We start from the raw sequence: 14,930 nt of genomic DNA on the forward strand, positions 1-14,930 counted from the left end.
CTATGGGTGCTGTCTGTACGGAGTTTGTACGTTCTCCCCGTATCCGCGTGGGTTTTCTTCAGGTGCTCGGGTCTCCACCCACATTCCAAAGACGTGCGGGTTTGTAGGGTCATTGGCCCTCTGTAAATTGCCCCTAGTGTGTCGAAAGTGTACGAGAAAGTGGGATAACGTAGAACTAGTGTGAACGGAAGATCAATGGTTGGAGCAGACTCGGTGGGCCAAAGGGCCTGTTTCCATGCTGTATCTTTTAATCAATTCAATGAAAAGAACATTCTTCTCTTGATGGTCAGTGTGGACTCAGTGGGTTTGTAGGTTCATTGGCTCCTGTAAACTGTGTCTAGTACGTGGGATAGTGCTAGTGCATGGGGTGATCACTGGTCAGCACGGACGCAGTGGGCTGAAGGGCCTGTTTCCACGCTGTATCTCTATCGAGGCTCTTCACTGTACCTCTGTGCACGTGACAATAATAAACGTCAACACAAACTCAGTTTGGAGAAGGGAACCAGACAGTCTGGAGCCAGACGCAACCCCTCCCCACGACATGACCACCACTGACCTGCGGAAGGTGGGCGACGAGATGTCGGGGTACTTGGACCCCTGCTGCCTGAGCCCGGCCGGCCCTGGGCCCCCGGGGGGTGGGGGGCTGGACTTGGGCGAGGTCGACAGCCCCGCACTCTCCGAGTCGGACACCACCACCTTGTCCCGGTCGACAGAGACGGGGCTGGAGCGGCCCGAGCTGACCTTGGAGGGCTCCCTCAGCTTGGAGGAGGCGGGAGGGGGAGCGGAGGAGGGCGGTGGCTTGGCCGCTCCGCCCGTCTCGATGCTGCTGGACCGCTGCCCGCCCCTGCTGCCCACGTTGCCCACGCTGGACTTGGCGGGCCGGGGCAGGCTCCGGTACTGAAGGTTGCTCCTGGAGCTGGGCAGCAGCACACTGTCCTCCTCGTTCTGCGAGCCGTCCAGGCTGGTCTTCCTGCCCGTGCCGCCTTTGCTGGGGATGCCGGACGACTTGGGCACCTTCCCCAGCGTGGCTGACCCGCTGCACACTGTCACCCCGCTCGCGGTGGTGCCTGCAGACACCGACACCCCCGCCTTCTTGAAACCGAAGGAGACGGTGGGCGTCCGGCCCATCCCCGAGGGCGGCTTCTTCCCCTCGTCTCCGCTGCTCCTGCCCCCCTCTGGCGGGCATGGCTGGGTGCACGTCCCTTTCAGGGACACCTTCCCCTTCTCCAGAACCTTGGCCTCCTCCATTTTACCTGCAGCGGACACGCAAAACGCAGACGATTAACCCACAGAGACAGCACAGCTGAACACGAGAGACAGAAGCAGGCCATTCAGCCCATTAGCCCTGCGGCTACATTCATTATGAACATTGAATTCTCTAATTTTAGATCATTTCTGGAAACCACACTACCTTCCCTCTCCCCCCCCCCCCCCCCCACCCCCACCCCACCCCACCCCCATTTCCCTGGTGCCCCACCTGGACACGTCTATTTCTACCTCCCCCCTCCACCTCCACCTCCACCATACATTCCTTCCTCTTGCTTCACAATTCGCAACTCCTCAATCCTTTTCTCTCACACCTGTTTTATCATCTTTGTCCAACCGTCTGCCAATCAAACCCTCCCCCCCTCGCCTGCATCCACCTATTACCTGTCATGCTTCGTCCTGCCCCTCCTCCCTTACAGCTTTCTTCCCTCCCCTCTTACATTCAGTCTGAAGGGTCTCGATCCGAAACGTCACCTGTTCATGTTCTCCAGAGGTGCTACTTGAGCCGCTGAGTTACTCCAGCACTTTGTGTCTTTTTCTGTAAACCAGCATCTGCAGTTCCTTATGTCTTCACTAAGAACATGATCTTCTAATTCAATACCACTATTGTGTATTATCCAGGAAAGTACCACCAGACTCAGGACTCGGCTTCTTCCCCGCTATTATACACTACTTAATGGTCCTCCCATAAGCTAAGGAGCAGTCCTGATCTTCCAACCTACCTCACTGCAGTCATTGGACTTTTTCTCTATTAAAGCTATACAGAATAACACTACATTCTGCACTCTGGTACTAATGTTGTTTCAGAAAATTATGCTCAAAGCCCGCTGGTATAGTGCTCCTCCACCCACACCAAACTCATCCCATTGCCTTTTCAGCCTCCCAGGTGGCTTAATAGGATCTTTAAACTTTTAAAGGCAATCGTATCTAACTTTACCCTTAAACTTTACCCTGCTCCTTTGTTCCAATTACATCCAGCTCTCTCTACACCCTGAATTCCGAACTGGATTTTATAATGCTGAAGTCATGACTAATACAGGCCCTTCGGCCCATTGATTCCTTGTCGACCACAGACCTTCCAACTCCTCCTAGCCCACCATTACCAGACTATAAGCTAGGTTATAATATTGATCTTCCCATCATCCTCATTGCGAACATCGCACTTTTCCTCCGTAACTGTAACCATCATAATGCCATTACATTATTTCATTCGGCAGTGTATTTCCTGTATTTTTCTCTTTGCACTACGGCTAGATTGTACTCATGTACAGTATGATTTGATTTGACTGGAAAGCACACACACACACATAGTGTGTCTCGGTAGACTTGACCAAAATACAGCAATATCAATAATATCTCCCAGAGACACAAGAGGCCGCAGATGCTGGAACATTGAGCAAAACACAAAGAAAGTGTTGAAGGAACTCAGTGAGTCAGGCAGAAAATGGTGGGAATGGACAGGCAACATTTCACGTTGGGACTCTTCTTCAGAATGATTGGAGGAGAAAGCGGAAGATACGATCCTATTCATTTTTTCAATTTTTATTTTCTTGGCTCTCTTTTCCAGCTTTCTCTCAGTCTGAAGAAGGGTCCCGACCCAAAATGTTGACTGTCCACTCCCTCCACAGATGCTGCCCGACCCGCTAAGTTTCTCCGGCACTTTGGGCCTAGCTCGGTAAGATCTCTCCCCACCTCTACCATGAGAAGAACCAGCCTCCCTTCCATTGACTCCATCTACACTTCACGCTGCCTCAGCAAGGCCACCAGCATAATGAATGAATGAATGAATGAATAAGTTTATTGGCCAAGTATGCATATACAAGGAATGTGCCTTGGTGCTCCGCTCACAAATGACAACACAAACATACAGTTAACAATTAAGAATAAAGCATAACCACATCAAAACCTCCATAACCAAGGATGAGTCTCACCCTGGTCACTCCCTCTTCTCCCCTCTCCCGTCAGGCAAGAGATACAGAAGTTTGAGAACACATACCTCCAGATTCAGGGACAGTCTCTTCCCAACTGTTTGTTATCAGGCAACTGAATGGTCCTCACATCAGCCAAGTGCGGTTCTGACCTCCTAGCTACCTCATTGGAGACCACTGAGCTTTCTTTAATCGGACTTTACTGGACTTTATCTTGCACTAAACATTATTCCCTTGATCTTTTATCTGTATACTGTGGATGGCTCGGTTGCAATCATGTATATACCCCGATCCGTGACCATATCACCCCCGTCCTTTACAAACTCCACTGGCTCCCCATCCCCCAGAGAATCCAGTACAAAATCCTCCTCATAACCTACAAAGCCCTCCATAACCTGGCCCCATCCTACCTGACCGACCTCCTCCACAGGCACACTCCCACCTGCACCCTCCGCTCTGCTGCTGCCAATCTCCTATCCCCCCACATCCGGACCAAACTCAGATCCTGGGGGGACAGGGCTTTCTCCATCGCTGCTCCCACCCTATGGAACTCACTACCCCAAACCGTTAGAGACTCCTCCACACTCACCACATTCAAAACATCGCTGAAGTCTCACCTGTTCAGTACTGCCTTCAACCACTGAAGGTCACCTCACCTTCTGCCTCCTTTCTCTGTTCGTTTACTTATTTACTTATTTATCTATTTATTCATTTCCCTATGTTCTCTAAATCTCTGTAAAGCGTCTTTGAGTATATGAAAAGCGCTATATAAATAAAATGCATTATTATAGTCTTTCCACTGACTGGATAGCACGCAACAAAAAGCTTCTCACTGTACATCAGTACAACAATACACTAAACTAAAATAAATGTTGTACCCTGTATCCTGTATCTGTGTGCTGTGGACAGCTTGATTGTAATCATGTATAGGCTTTTCTTTGACCGGATAGCACACAAACAAAAGCTTTTCACTGTATCTCGGTACACGTTAAAAAATTAAACAAAACGAAACTAAATGTGTACCCTTTACCCTGTATCTGTACACTGATTGTCATCATGCATTGTCTTTTTTCTGACGGCGTAGCACGCGACAAAAATGCTTTTCACTGTACCTCGGCACATGTGACAATAAACTAAACGAAACTAAATTAAACTAAACTAAATTCAACTAAATTGTGGACGTCTTGATTGTAATTGTGTATAGGCTTTTCGCTGACTGGAGAGCTTACAAACAACAGCTTCTCATTGTCCCTCAGTACCGGGCGGCACGGTAGCGCAGCGGTAGAGTTGCTGCTTTACAGCGAATGCAGCGCCGGAGACTCAGGTTCGATCCTGACTACGGGTGCTGCACTGTAAGGAGTTTGTACGTTCTCCCCGTGACCTGCGTGGGTTTTCTCCGAGATCTTCGGTTTCCTCCCACACTCCAAAGACGTACAGGTATGTAGGTTAATTGGCTGGGTAAATGTAAAAATTGTCCCTAGTGGGTGTAGGATAGTGTTAATGTGCGGGGATCGCTGGGCGGCACGGACTTGGAGGGCCGAAAAGGCCTGTTTCCGGCTGTATATATATGATATGATATGATAATAATGAACTGAACGTACCCATGGATTTTAAGGGGTGTGAGCCAGTCTTAGGGCGAGGGCTGGGAACCCCCCCCTGTGCCGTCATCCCTCGCCTCCACGATCCCGTCTGGGACAGGGACAGTGCGGGTCTCTGCCCCTTGTCCGAGTCGTCGGACAGGTCCGAGGGATTCCGCTTCCACCTGTCGGCCGCCTCCATCTTGGTGCTGTCCGCTCCCTCGTCGCTCTTCCTCAGCTCCTCTCCGCCCCAGGCTGACTCATTGTCCGACAAGGGCAGCTTCTCAGAGTCTCCTTTGAGCTGTGAGGGCGAGGAGTGAAGGTGACAGGTCAGAGAGTTCGAATGAGAAAGAGAGAAAGAGAGGCACAGAAACAGGCCCTTCGGCCCGCCGAGTCCGTGCCAACCATCAACCACCCATTCACGCCCATCCCATTTCATTCTCCCACACTCCCATCCGTTTTCCCATATTCTCTCTGGCCTCGCTCTCATTTCACTCCTGCCATCGAGAAGATAGGAGCCTGCAAACTGTAACATCCAGGTTCAGGAGCAGCTGATGGTTAGTAGCTAAACATCGGGCCATTAAACACTGCAACCTCCAAATAGGCTCCAACTATATAGACTGGGAGGGGGGGAGGGGCATAGTTCTTGGCTTTGCACAAATATACATCTATATATATATATACTGAACTTTTATTTATTGTTTATTATGGAATTTGCAGATAATTGTGGGCAGGACAGTGTGGCACGGCGGTAGAGTTGCTGCCTCGCAGTGCCAGTGACCTGGGTTCGATCCTGGCTATGGGTGCTGGCTGTACTGAGTTTGTACGCTCTCCCTGTGACCACGTTGGCTTTCTCTGGGTGCTTCGGTTTCCCCTTACAATTCAAGTAGGTGCAGGTTTGTAGGTTAATTGGCTTTGGTTGAAACAATTGTAAATCGTCCCTAATGTGTAGGATTGTGCTGGTGTTTGGGGTGATCGCCAGTCGGTGCGGACCGGGTGAGCCGAAGGGTTTGGCTCTGCGCTGCATCAATAAAATAAATTCTCACTCACGTGTGGAAACATCCTCTCGACACCCGAGGACGAGCGGAGGCGATGATTAAAGTTTCATGTTAATGTGTCATTGTCAAAGAAGAAAGCATTTACTTAGGAGAGGCGTGGGAGGGCATGATTCAGTGGGGACCGGCGCATGTATTGCACCGAGGAATTTGCAAAATGGTGATCATAAATACTTTATGAATGATCAAAAGTGAGTAAAATTCAACCTGAATGTGAGTGGATGCTGACATTTTGATCACCGTGTCAGAGAGGCTTACGGCAGAGAAACAGGCCCATTGGCCCATCTCGCCCATGCCAATCAAAACACCCCATCTAAGCTAGTCCCGTTCGCCTACCTTTGGACCATATCCCTCTAAACCTTTCCTATCCAAATGTCTTTTAAAATGCTGTTACAGTACCTGCTTCAACTAGCTCCCCTGACAGCTCATTCATATACACACCTCCTCTGAGTGAAATAGTTGCCTAAAGATTTAAAAGATTCCTATTAAACATTTCCCCTCTCATCTTAAACCTATGTCCCCTACTCTGGGTAAAAGAATTTGTGCATTCACCCTGTCGATTTCCCTCATGATTTTAAACACCCTCAGATCACCACTCATCCTTCTGCGCTCCAAGGAACAAAGTCCTCGTCTGCCCAACCTCTCCCTACGTCTCAGCCTCTCGAGCCCTGGCAACATCTTTGTCAATCTTCTCTGCACCCTTCCCAGCTTAGCAGCAGAATGTTAGGCAAAATCCATTGGAAACACAAATAATCATTCTTTCTGCACACCACCTGTCACTAAATGAGCCTAGATAGAGTGGATGTGGAGAGGATGTTTCTATTCGTTGGAGAGTCTAGGACCAAAGGTCATCACCTCAGAATAATAGGACGTACCTTTAGAAAGGACATGAGGCGCAATTTCTTTAGTCAGAAGGTGGTGAATCTGTGGAATTAATTGCCACAGTGGAGGCCGTCATTTGGTATTTTTAAAGTGGAGATTGATAGGTTTTTGATTGGTAAAGGCGTCAAAGATTACGGGGAGACGGCAGCAGAATGAGGTTAATTGTGAAAAATAGATCAGCCATGATCAAATGATGGAGCAGACTTAATGGGCCGAATGGCCTCATTCTGCTCCTATGTCTTATGGAGCCAAAATGCGAAGTGGACTAGACATGCAACACAATTAGTCATAGTGTCATAGTGTGGAAACAGGCCCTTCGGCCCAACTTGCCCACGCCGACCAACATGCCCCACTAATAGTCCCATCTGCCTGTGTTTGTCCCATATCCCTCTGATAATCCGAGTTCTTTACCTTCAGTCTGAATAACAACACACGTAATACTGGATGAGCACATCAGATTTATTCCACAGTGGGGTTCTTTCCCGTGAGGATCTCCACACACAATACTAGTGTCTGAAAAGATCTCAACTCAGGGGAGGGGAAGAACAACCTTTCCACGATTGTTTACTTTTTTATACAGAAAGGAAAAAGGGGCGTAACAGATAAAATTAAGGACCAATTACAATTCTAATACAATTTCCACGGTTATAGATTCTCACCTCTAAACCTATCCTATCCATGTACCTGTCCAAGTGTCCTTCAAATTATGTTATTGTGTCCGCCTCAACTACCTCCTCTGGCAGCTCGTTCCATACACCCTACACCCTCTGAGTGAAACGGTTACCTCTCAGGTTCCTGGGAAATCTTTCTCCTCTCACCATGAACACAGCGCCAGAGACCCAGGATCGATCCTGACTGCGGGTGATGTCTGTACAGAGTTTGTACGTTCTCCCCGTGACCTTTACCTCCCTGGGTCTTCTCCAGTTTCCCCTCTCATTTTTTTACGTTGTGATAGTAAACCTTCCCCAGTACTCGTCTTTACATTTCGTCCTTCATCGATCCTCCAGAACACGGAGAGACTGATGCAGTCAACGTACCTGAGTGCCGGTGTTTTTCCTGGAAGGCGCGGTGATGTTCGAATAAGAGCTGATGGATGAGGTGGTGTTCATGTCGTCCGTGCTGAGGTTATCGAGGGTGTCGCTGAGACCACTGCTGACTGAACTGCTGTCATCCCAGCTGGAGGAAGAACACAGAAAAAGGCCTCCGTCAGCCAGCATCTACCTGAGCGGGTAGACACAAAATGCAGGAGTAACTCAGCGGGACAGGCCGCATCTCTGGATAGAAGGAATGGGTGGCGTTTCGGGTCGGGACCCTTCTTCATTCTCTCGACCCCGAACGTCACCCATTCCTTCTCTCCAGAGATGCTGCCTGTCCCGCTGAGTTACTCCAGCATTCAGTGCCTATCTTCGGTGTAAAGCAGCATCTGCAGTTCCTTCCGTCACAGCTCTACCTGAGTGGAGATCCATCAATTACTTGGACCTCTCTTTACAGTTATAGATGACACAGACCAGACTCCCCATCATTGACACTTGCTGTAGGGGCGGCACAGTGCCACATCCTCTCTAGTTCACTTTAGTTTAGTTTAGAGATACAGCGCGGAAACAGGCCCTTCAGCCCACCAGGTCCGTGCCGACTAGCGATCCTCGTGCACTAGCACTATCTTACCCGCTAGGGATATTACAATTTTTACCAAGCCAATTAGGCGCGAACCCGCGTCTCTGGCGCTGTAAGCCAGCAACTCTAAAGTCTAAAATAAAGTAAGGACTGATTGAGTGAAGAATACCAAGCGTTGAGAATTGTCTCCCCCTCCCTAACCCTTGTGCATCAGGCGGTGGACGCTCCATATTATTCATTAAAAATTCAGCAAGAATCCGTGTTAAAATATTCATAAATCAGTTTTCAGACACAGCTTCGTTGCTCCCTGAGGTGGTCTGAGATGGGGCAATGTAAGAGAACGGCGTTCAGTTTTGGTCAGCATGCAACTGGAAAGATGTCAAGCTGGAAAGGGAGCAGAGAAGATTTATGAGGATTTTGCCAGGACTCGAAGGCCTGAGCTACAGGGGGAGCTTGGGCAGGCTAGGGCTTTATTCCTTGGAGCGCAGAAGGATGAGGGGTGATCTTATAGAACTGAACGAAATCATGAGGGGAATATATAAGGTGAATGGCTCTCCTCTTTCAATTGGAGAAAACCGATTCAAGTCTTTACCAATTTGGAATGAATTTAAGGTGAAAATGTAAGTGTCAAAGGGGAAACTCAGTGGCAGGTAGAGAGATGGATAAAGGTGAGAAGGTATGGCCTCACGTGGAGTACTGTGTTTAATTTTGGTCACCCTTGCTGCAGGAACGATGCCATTGAGCTGGGAAAAGTGCAGAGAAGATTTACGAGGATGTTGCCAGGACTCGAAAGCTCGAGCTGTAGTGGGCCAGCTAGGACTTTATTCCCTGGAGTGCAGGAGACTGAGGGGTGAACTAATAGAGTTGTATAAAATCACGAGGGGAATGGATGGGGTGAATGCACAGTCCTTTACCTAGAATATGGAATCAAGAACCAGAAGGGCATAGATTTGCAGGTAGAGGGGAAAGATTTAACAGGAACCTGAGAGGCAACATTTTCACTCAGAGGATGGTGGGTCTATGGAACGAGCGGCCGGCATTATAACAGCATTTAAAGGACATTTTTACAGGTACATGGATAGGGAAGGTTTAGAGGGGTATGGGTCAAAGGCAAGCAAATGGGTCTTTGCATTCAATAGTGAATGCACAGACTTTTACCCAGAGTAGTGGAAGCAGGAATCAAAGGACATGGGTATAAGGTGAGAGTGAACAAAATTAATAGGAACCCGAGGGACAACTTTTTCGCACAAAGGTTATTGATTATATGGAAGGAGTAGAGATGATGGATAGGTTGAGAAAGAGAATGAGAGGGAGAGATCGTGAATGTGATAGAGAGAGTGCGAAAGACAATGAGAAAGAATGGAAAGATAGAGATCGATGCTATGAATAGAAGTAGTCAGGTAGAGAGAGGTGTAAAGGTAGAACGCAGAACAGTACAGCACAGAAACAGGCCCTTCGGCCCACAATGTCTGTGCTGAACACGATGCCAGGTTGAACTAATCTCCTCCGCCTGCACGTGATCCATATCCCTCCATCCCCTGCACATCCTTTACCTATCTTAACGGGATTGATCATGACACTGACACAAATGCTGGAGTAACTCTCAGCGGGTCAGGCATCGTCTCTGGAGAAAGAGGATGGGTGCCCCTTCTTTCATCTTAGGTGTAAAGCAGTGTCTGCAGTTCTTTGTCACTTTCTCCTCCTCCAACTTCATCGACTGTAGCCGTTGGTCTAGGTGTAGACTCCTATTTATCGGCGAGACAAAGCGCAGACTGGGCGATTGTTTCGCTGAACACCTACGCCCAGTCCGCCTTGGCCTACGCGATCTCCCATCTGCTAAACATTTTCCCTGCCCATTCCCACACCGACCTTTCTGTCCTGGGCCTCCTCCGCTGTCAGAGTGAGGCCACGCGCAAACTGGAGGAACAGCACCTCATATTTCGCTTGGGCAGCTTACAACCCAGCTGTATGAATATTGATTTCTACAATTTCAAGTAACCCTTGCATTCCCTCTCTCTCTCTCTCCCTCTCCCTTCCCCACTCTAGTCAGTTCCACTGTTCGTATCCACATATTCCTTAGTTATCACCTGTTCCACAGCCAACAATGGACCCTTGCGGGCTCTTTGGCCATCAGTGCCGGCTCTGATTTGCTCTGTACCTGAGATGAGAAAGTTTTTTTTCACACAGAGAATCTGTGGAATTCTCTGCCACAGAAGGTAGTTGAGGCCAGTTCATTGGCTATATTTAAGAGGGAGTTAGATGTGGCCCTTGTGGCTAAAGGTATCAGGGGGTATGGAGAGAAGGCAGGTACGGGATACTGAGTTGGATGATCAGCCATGATCATATTGAATGGCGGTGCAGGCTCGAAGGGCCGAATGGCCTACTCCTGCACCTATTTTCTATGTTTCTATACCTCTAGTTTCCCCCATCCACTGACTCTCAGACTGAAGAAGGGTCTCAACCTGAAACGTCACCTATTCCTCTTGTGTCTGCTCTTTGTTTCTACATTGATCACGAGATATAGCAATAAAAAAAAGTATACAGAAGGACTGAAACAAAAGAGTAAAAGGTTTCAGATATTGGGGGAAGAAGAGAGAGGGAGAATTAAAATGACACATATACTAAATATTTCAATGCTGCAGGGTCCTGTGCAGCCTGCCAGTTGAGAGTGAACATCTTTATGGGTTAGTCATCTGTGAAGCTTGTCAATATTAGTTTCTGTCACCCACGTCTTGTGAGCAGAGGGAGCTGGAACCCAGATGAAACTGGGTGTCAGAGAGTCATAGAGTCATGCAACGTGGAAACAGGCCCTTCGGCCCAACTTGCCCACACCGGCCAACATGTCCCATCTACAGTAATCCCACCTGCCTGCATTTGACCCACATCCCTCTGAATTCACTGTAAATGTTTCTTCAATGTGGCAATACAGCACCTGCCTCAACTACCTCCTCTGGCAGCTTGTTCCATATACATGATATTCACATCATCAATCTCCATCTATCTATTCCTTTCTCATTGTCTTTCTCACTCTCAATCTCTCCCCCTCGTTCTCTTTCTCTACCTATCCATCATCATTTACTTCTTCCAGGCACCCACCACCCTTTGTGTAAAAAAGTTACCCCTCAGGCTCCTATTAAATCTTTCCCACCTCACCTTAAACCTGTGTCCTCTGGTTTTCAATTCCCCTATTCTGGGCAAAAGACTGCACTTACCTGAGCTACTCCCCCCATGATTTTGTACATCTCTCTACGATCACCATCCTGCGCTCCAAGGAATAAAGCCCGAGTCTGCTATCTCTCCCCATAGCTCAGGCCTTTGAGTCCTGGCAACATCCTCTTGAATCTTCTCTGCACCCTTGACAACATCTTTCCTATAACATGGTAACCAAAACTGAACACAATACTCTAAACAAATACTCTGAACACAATACTTTACACCTCACGCTGCCTCAGCAAGGCCACCAGCATAATCAAGGATGAGTCTCACCCCGGCCACTCCCTCTTCTCCCCTCTCCCATCAGGCAAGAGGTACAGAAGTGTGAAAACGCACACCTCCAGATTCAGGGACAGTTTCTTCCCGCCTGTTATCAGGCAACTGAACCATCCTATCAACAACTAGAGAGCGGTCCTGAGTTACCATCTACCTCATTGGAGACCCCCGGACTATCTTTGATCGGACCGTACTGGACTCTATCTTGCACTAACTGTGAATGGCTCAATTGTATTGTCTTTCCAATGACTCGATAGCATGCAAAAAAAACTTTTTCACTGTACCTTAGTACTCATGACAATAAACTAAATTAAACTAAAATGTGGCCGCGCCAACGTCTTATATATCTACAACATGACCCTGTGTAAAAGCACTGTGGAAAATCAGGCAGCAGAACGGACATCTCTGTCAGGGACCCTCAGAGACAGGCAACATCTTCATGCACAACCAAGCCAAGAAAATAACAAGTGTGCCATTTCCCCAACGATCAGCTAACAAAAGCAGAGGAAGAGTGGCTACCATCTCTCAGGGAAACCCAACCTTGCGCCGTGACCTTTGTTGGTGGGACTACACGGAGCACTGTGTGCCCAGCTACAGGAGGTGTGCCCTAAAGTTGGAAAGGGTGCCATAGAGATTCACCAGGATGCTACCTGGGTTTGGACACAAAGCGCTGGAGTAACTCAGCGGGTCAGGCAGCACCTCTGGAGAAAATGGACAGGTGACGTTTTGGGTCGGGTCAGGACCCTTCTTCAGACTGAAAGTAGAGGTGGGATGGGGGGGGGAGAAATGGAGGTAAGAAAATGTCAGAACCAATCAGGGCTGGCGGCAGATGACCAAGGAAGGGTGGAGCCCATAATGGCCCATTGTTGGCTGGGGAAGAGGTGATAACGAAGGGATACAGGGATGCGAACAGTGGATCTTGTCAGGGGGGACTAGGGTGTGAGAGGGGGGGAGAGAGGGAATGCAGGGGTTACTTGAAGTTAGAAAAATCAACGTTCATCCCGTTGGGTTGTAAGCTGCCCATGCATAATATGATTATCTTCCAGCATCTGCAGTTCCTTCCTACACATGTTACCTGGGCTTGCGGGCTTGAGTTATAGGGAGAGGTTGGATAGGCTGGTACTTTTTTTCTTCAGAGCGCAGGAGGCTGAGATTGATGTTATTGAGGTGTACAAGATCATGACAGACATGGATAAAGTGAACACACACAGTTCTCATCCCAGGGTAGAGGATTCTAAAACTAGAGGGCATCGGCTTCAGGTGAGAGGGAAGAGATTTAAGTTGGACCTCTTACAGGGCAACCTTTTCACTCAGAGGTTAGTCTGTATGTGGAATGAGTTGCCAGAGGAAGCTATAGAAGTGGATACAATGAAGGCATTTATAAGACATCTGGATAGATATGTGGATTGGAAGGGTTGAGAGATATATGCCCCAAATGCCCCAGGCAAATGGTACTAGCCCAGTATGCATGTACACACCACCCTCTGTGTGGATAAGTTGCCTCTCATGTTCCTACTAAAGCTTTCCCCTCTCACCTTACACCTATGCCATCTAGTTCTCAAATAGCATACCATATACATTCACCCTGTCTATCATTACATGATCATTACACTTGGGGCAATTTATAGAAGCCAAATAACCTACAAACCTGCACGTCCTCGGAATGTGGGAGGAAACAGGAGCACCCGGACAAAACCCATTTGTTCACAGGGAAAACGTGCAAACTCCAGACAGACAGCACCCGTAGTCAGGATCGAACCCGGGTCTCTGTCGAGCCCTGTGAGGCAGCAACTCTACCGCTGCGCCACCGTGCCGCCTCACCTTTAACCCCACATTTCCCCGCATTATTTGCCTTCCCGCCCACCCACTCACTCAACCCTCTTGCTGCCCTTTTGTGCGCTCCTCACAACCTCCTCTCTCGCCTATCTTTACGCCATTGGCAAACTTGGATGTCATGGGTCCCAAGGACCACGGCACAATCTTTCTCACACGGCATTTTCTTTCACAGTTGTTAGAAAAACACAATTTAATTCAAACGTTTTTAACCCCTGGAAATCACGCTGTTATCAAATCTGTAACGCACGTCAGCACTTTATAAACAATAAAGAGTGGAAGCCTTTCAAGTTAGTCGATCAGCTGCAGAACAGTCCAGCACAGGAACAGTCCATTCAGCCCACAATGTCTGTGCTGAATATGATACCTACTTAAAGTAATTCCTTATGCTTGCATGTGATCCATATCCCTCCATTCTCTGCATATCCCTGCATATTCCCAGGCAACTGAGATCAGGCAACTGAACCATCCTTTCACCAACTAGAAAGCGGTCCTGACCTACCATCTACCACATTGGAGACCTTCAAACGACCTTTAATCGGACTTTACCTTGCACTAAACGTTATTCCCTTTATCCTATATCTGTACCCTGTGGATGGCTTGATTGTAATCACCTATACCCTGTTCAGTCACTGGATAGCATGCAACAAATGGATAGCATGCAGACCAAATGTGCAGGAAGGAATTGCAGATGCTGGTTTACACCGAAGATAGACACAGAATGCTGGAGTAACTCAGCAGGTCTGACGACATCTCTGGATAAAAGGAATAGGTGATGTTACGGGTCTGAAGAAAGGTTTTGGCCTGAGACGTCACCTATTCCTTTTCTCCACAGTTGTAAATCACCCCTGCACACCTCTTCACATCAGTCTTCATTCCATTCCGGCACCTGTCTGCTCATCCAGTCTCTCCTTTCATCCACTCCTCTACCACTTCCTCCTACCATCCATCTCTCAATCCCCTCCCTCCTCCATCCATTCCTCAACTGCCCCCTCCATCCATGCCTCCTCAACCGCTCCCTCCTTCTTCCAATCCATCAAATGCTCCCTCCTACCACCATTCCTCAAGCACTCCTCTTTCTACCCATCCTCCAACCTCTCCCTCCTTCTCTCATCCCACAGCACCTCCCTCCATCCATCCACCCCTCAACCCCTCCCTCCATCCATCCACCCCTCAACCCCTCCCTCCATCCATCCACCCCTCAACCCCTCCCTCCATCCATCCACCACTCCATCACCCCACTCCATCACCCCACTCCATCACCCCACTCTCTCACATCTCCTTGG

General features: G+C 48.5%; 1 protein-coding gene across 10 annotated transcripts in view; it reads right to left on the reverse strand.

Annotated features, from left to right (window-relative positions):
- The window catches only part of nav3 (neuron navigator 3), a 579,072-nt gene that overhangs the window by 44,276 nt on the left and 519,866 nt on the right, over positions 1–14,930 (reverse strand). For all 10 annotated transcript variants that reach the window (XM_078417165.1, XM_078417159.1, XM_078417163.1 and 7 more), the window contains 3 exons: positions 7,746–7,884; positions 4,796–5,072; positions 557–1,253 (listed from right to left, as the gene is read on the reverse strand). In XM_078417165.1, coding sequence (XP_078273291.1) covers positions 557–1,253; positions 4,796–5,072; positions 7,746–7,884 — 1,113 coding nt within the window. The remainder of the gene's footprint in view (positions 1–556; positions 1,254–4,795; positions 5,073–7,745; positions 7,885–14,930) is intronic.

Source organism: Rhinoraja longicauda, chromosome 20, assembly GCF_053455715.1.
Source record: "Rhinoraja longicauda isolate Sanriku21f chromosome 20, sRhiLon1.1, whole genome shotgun sequence".
Classification (NCBI taxonomy): Eukaryota; Metazoa; Chordata; class Chondrichthyes; order Rajiformes; family Arhynchobatidae; genus Rhinoraja; species Rhinoraja longicauda.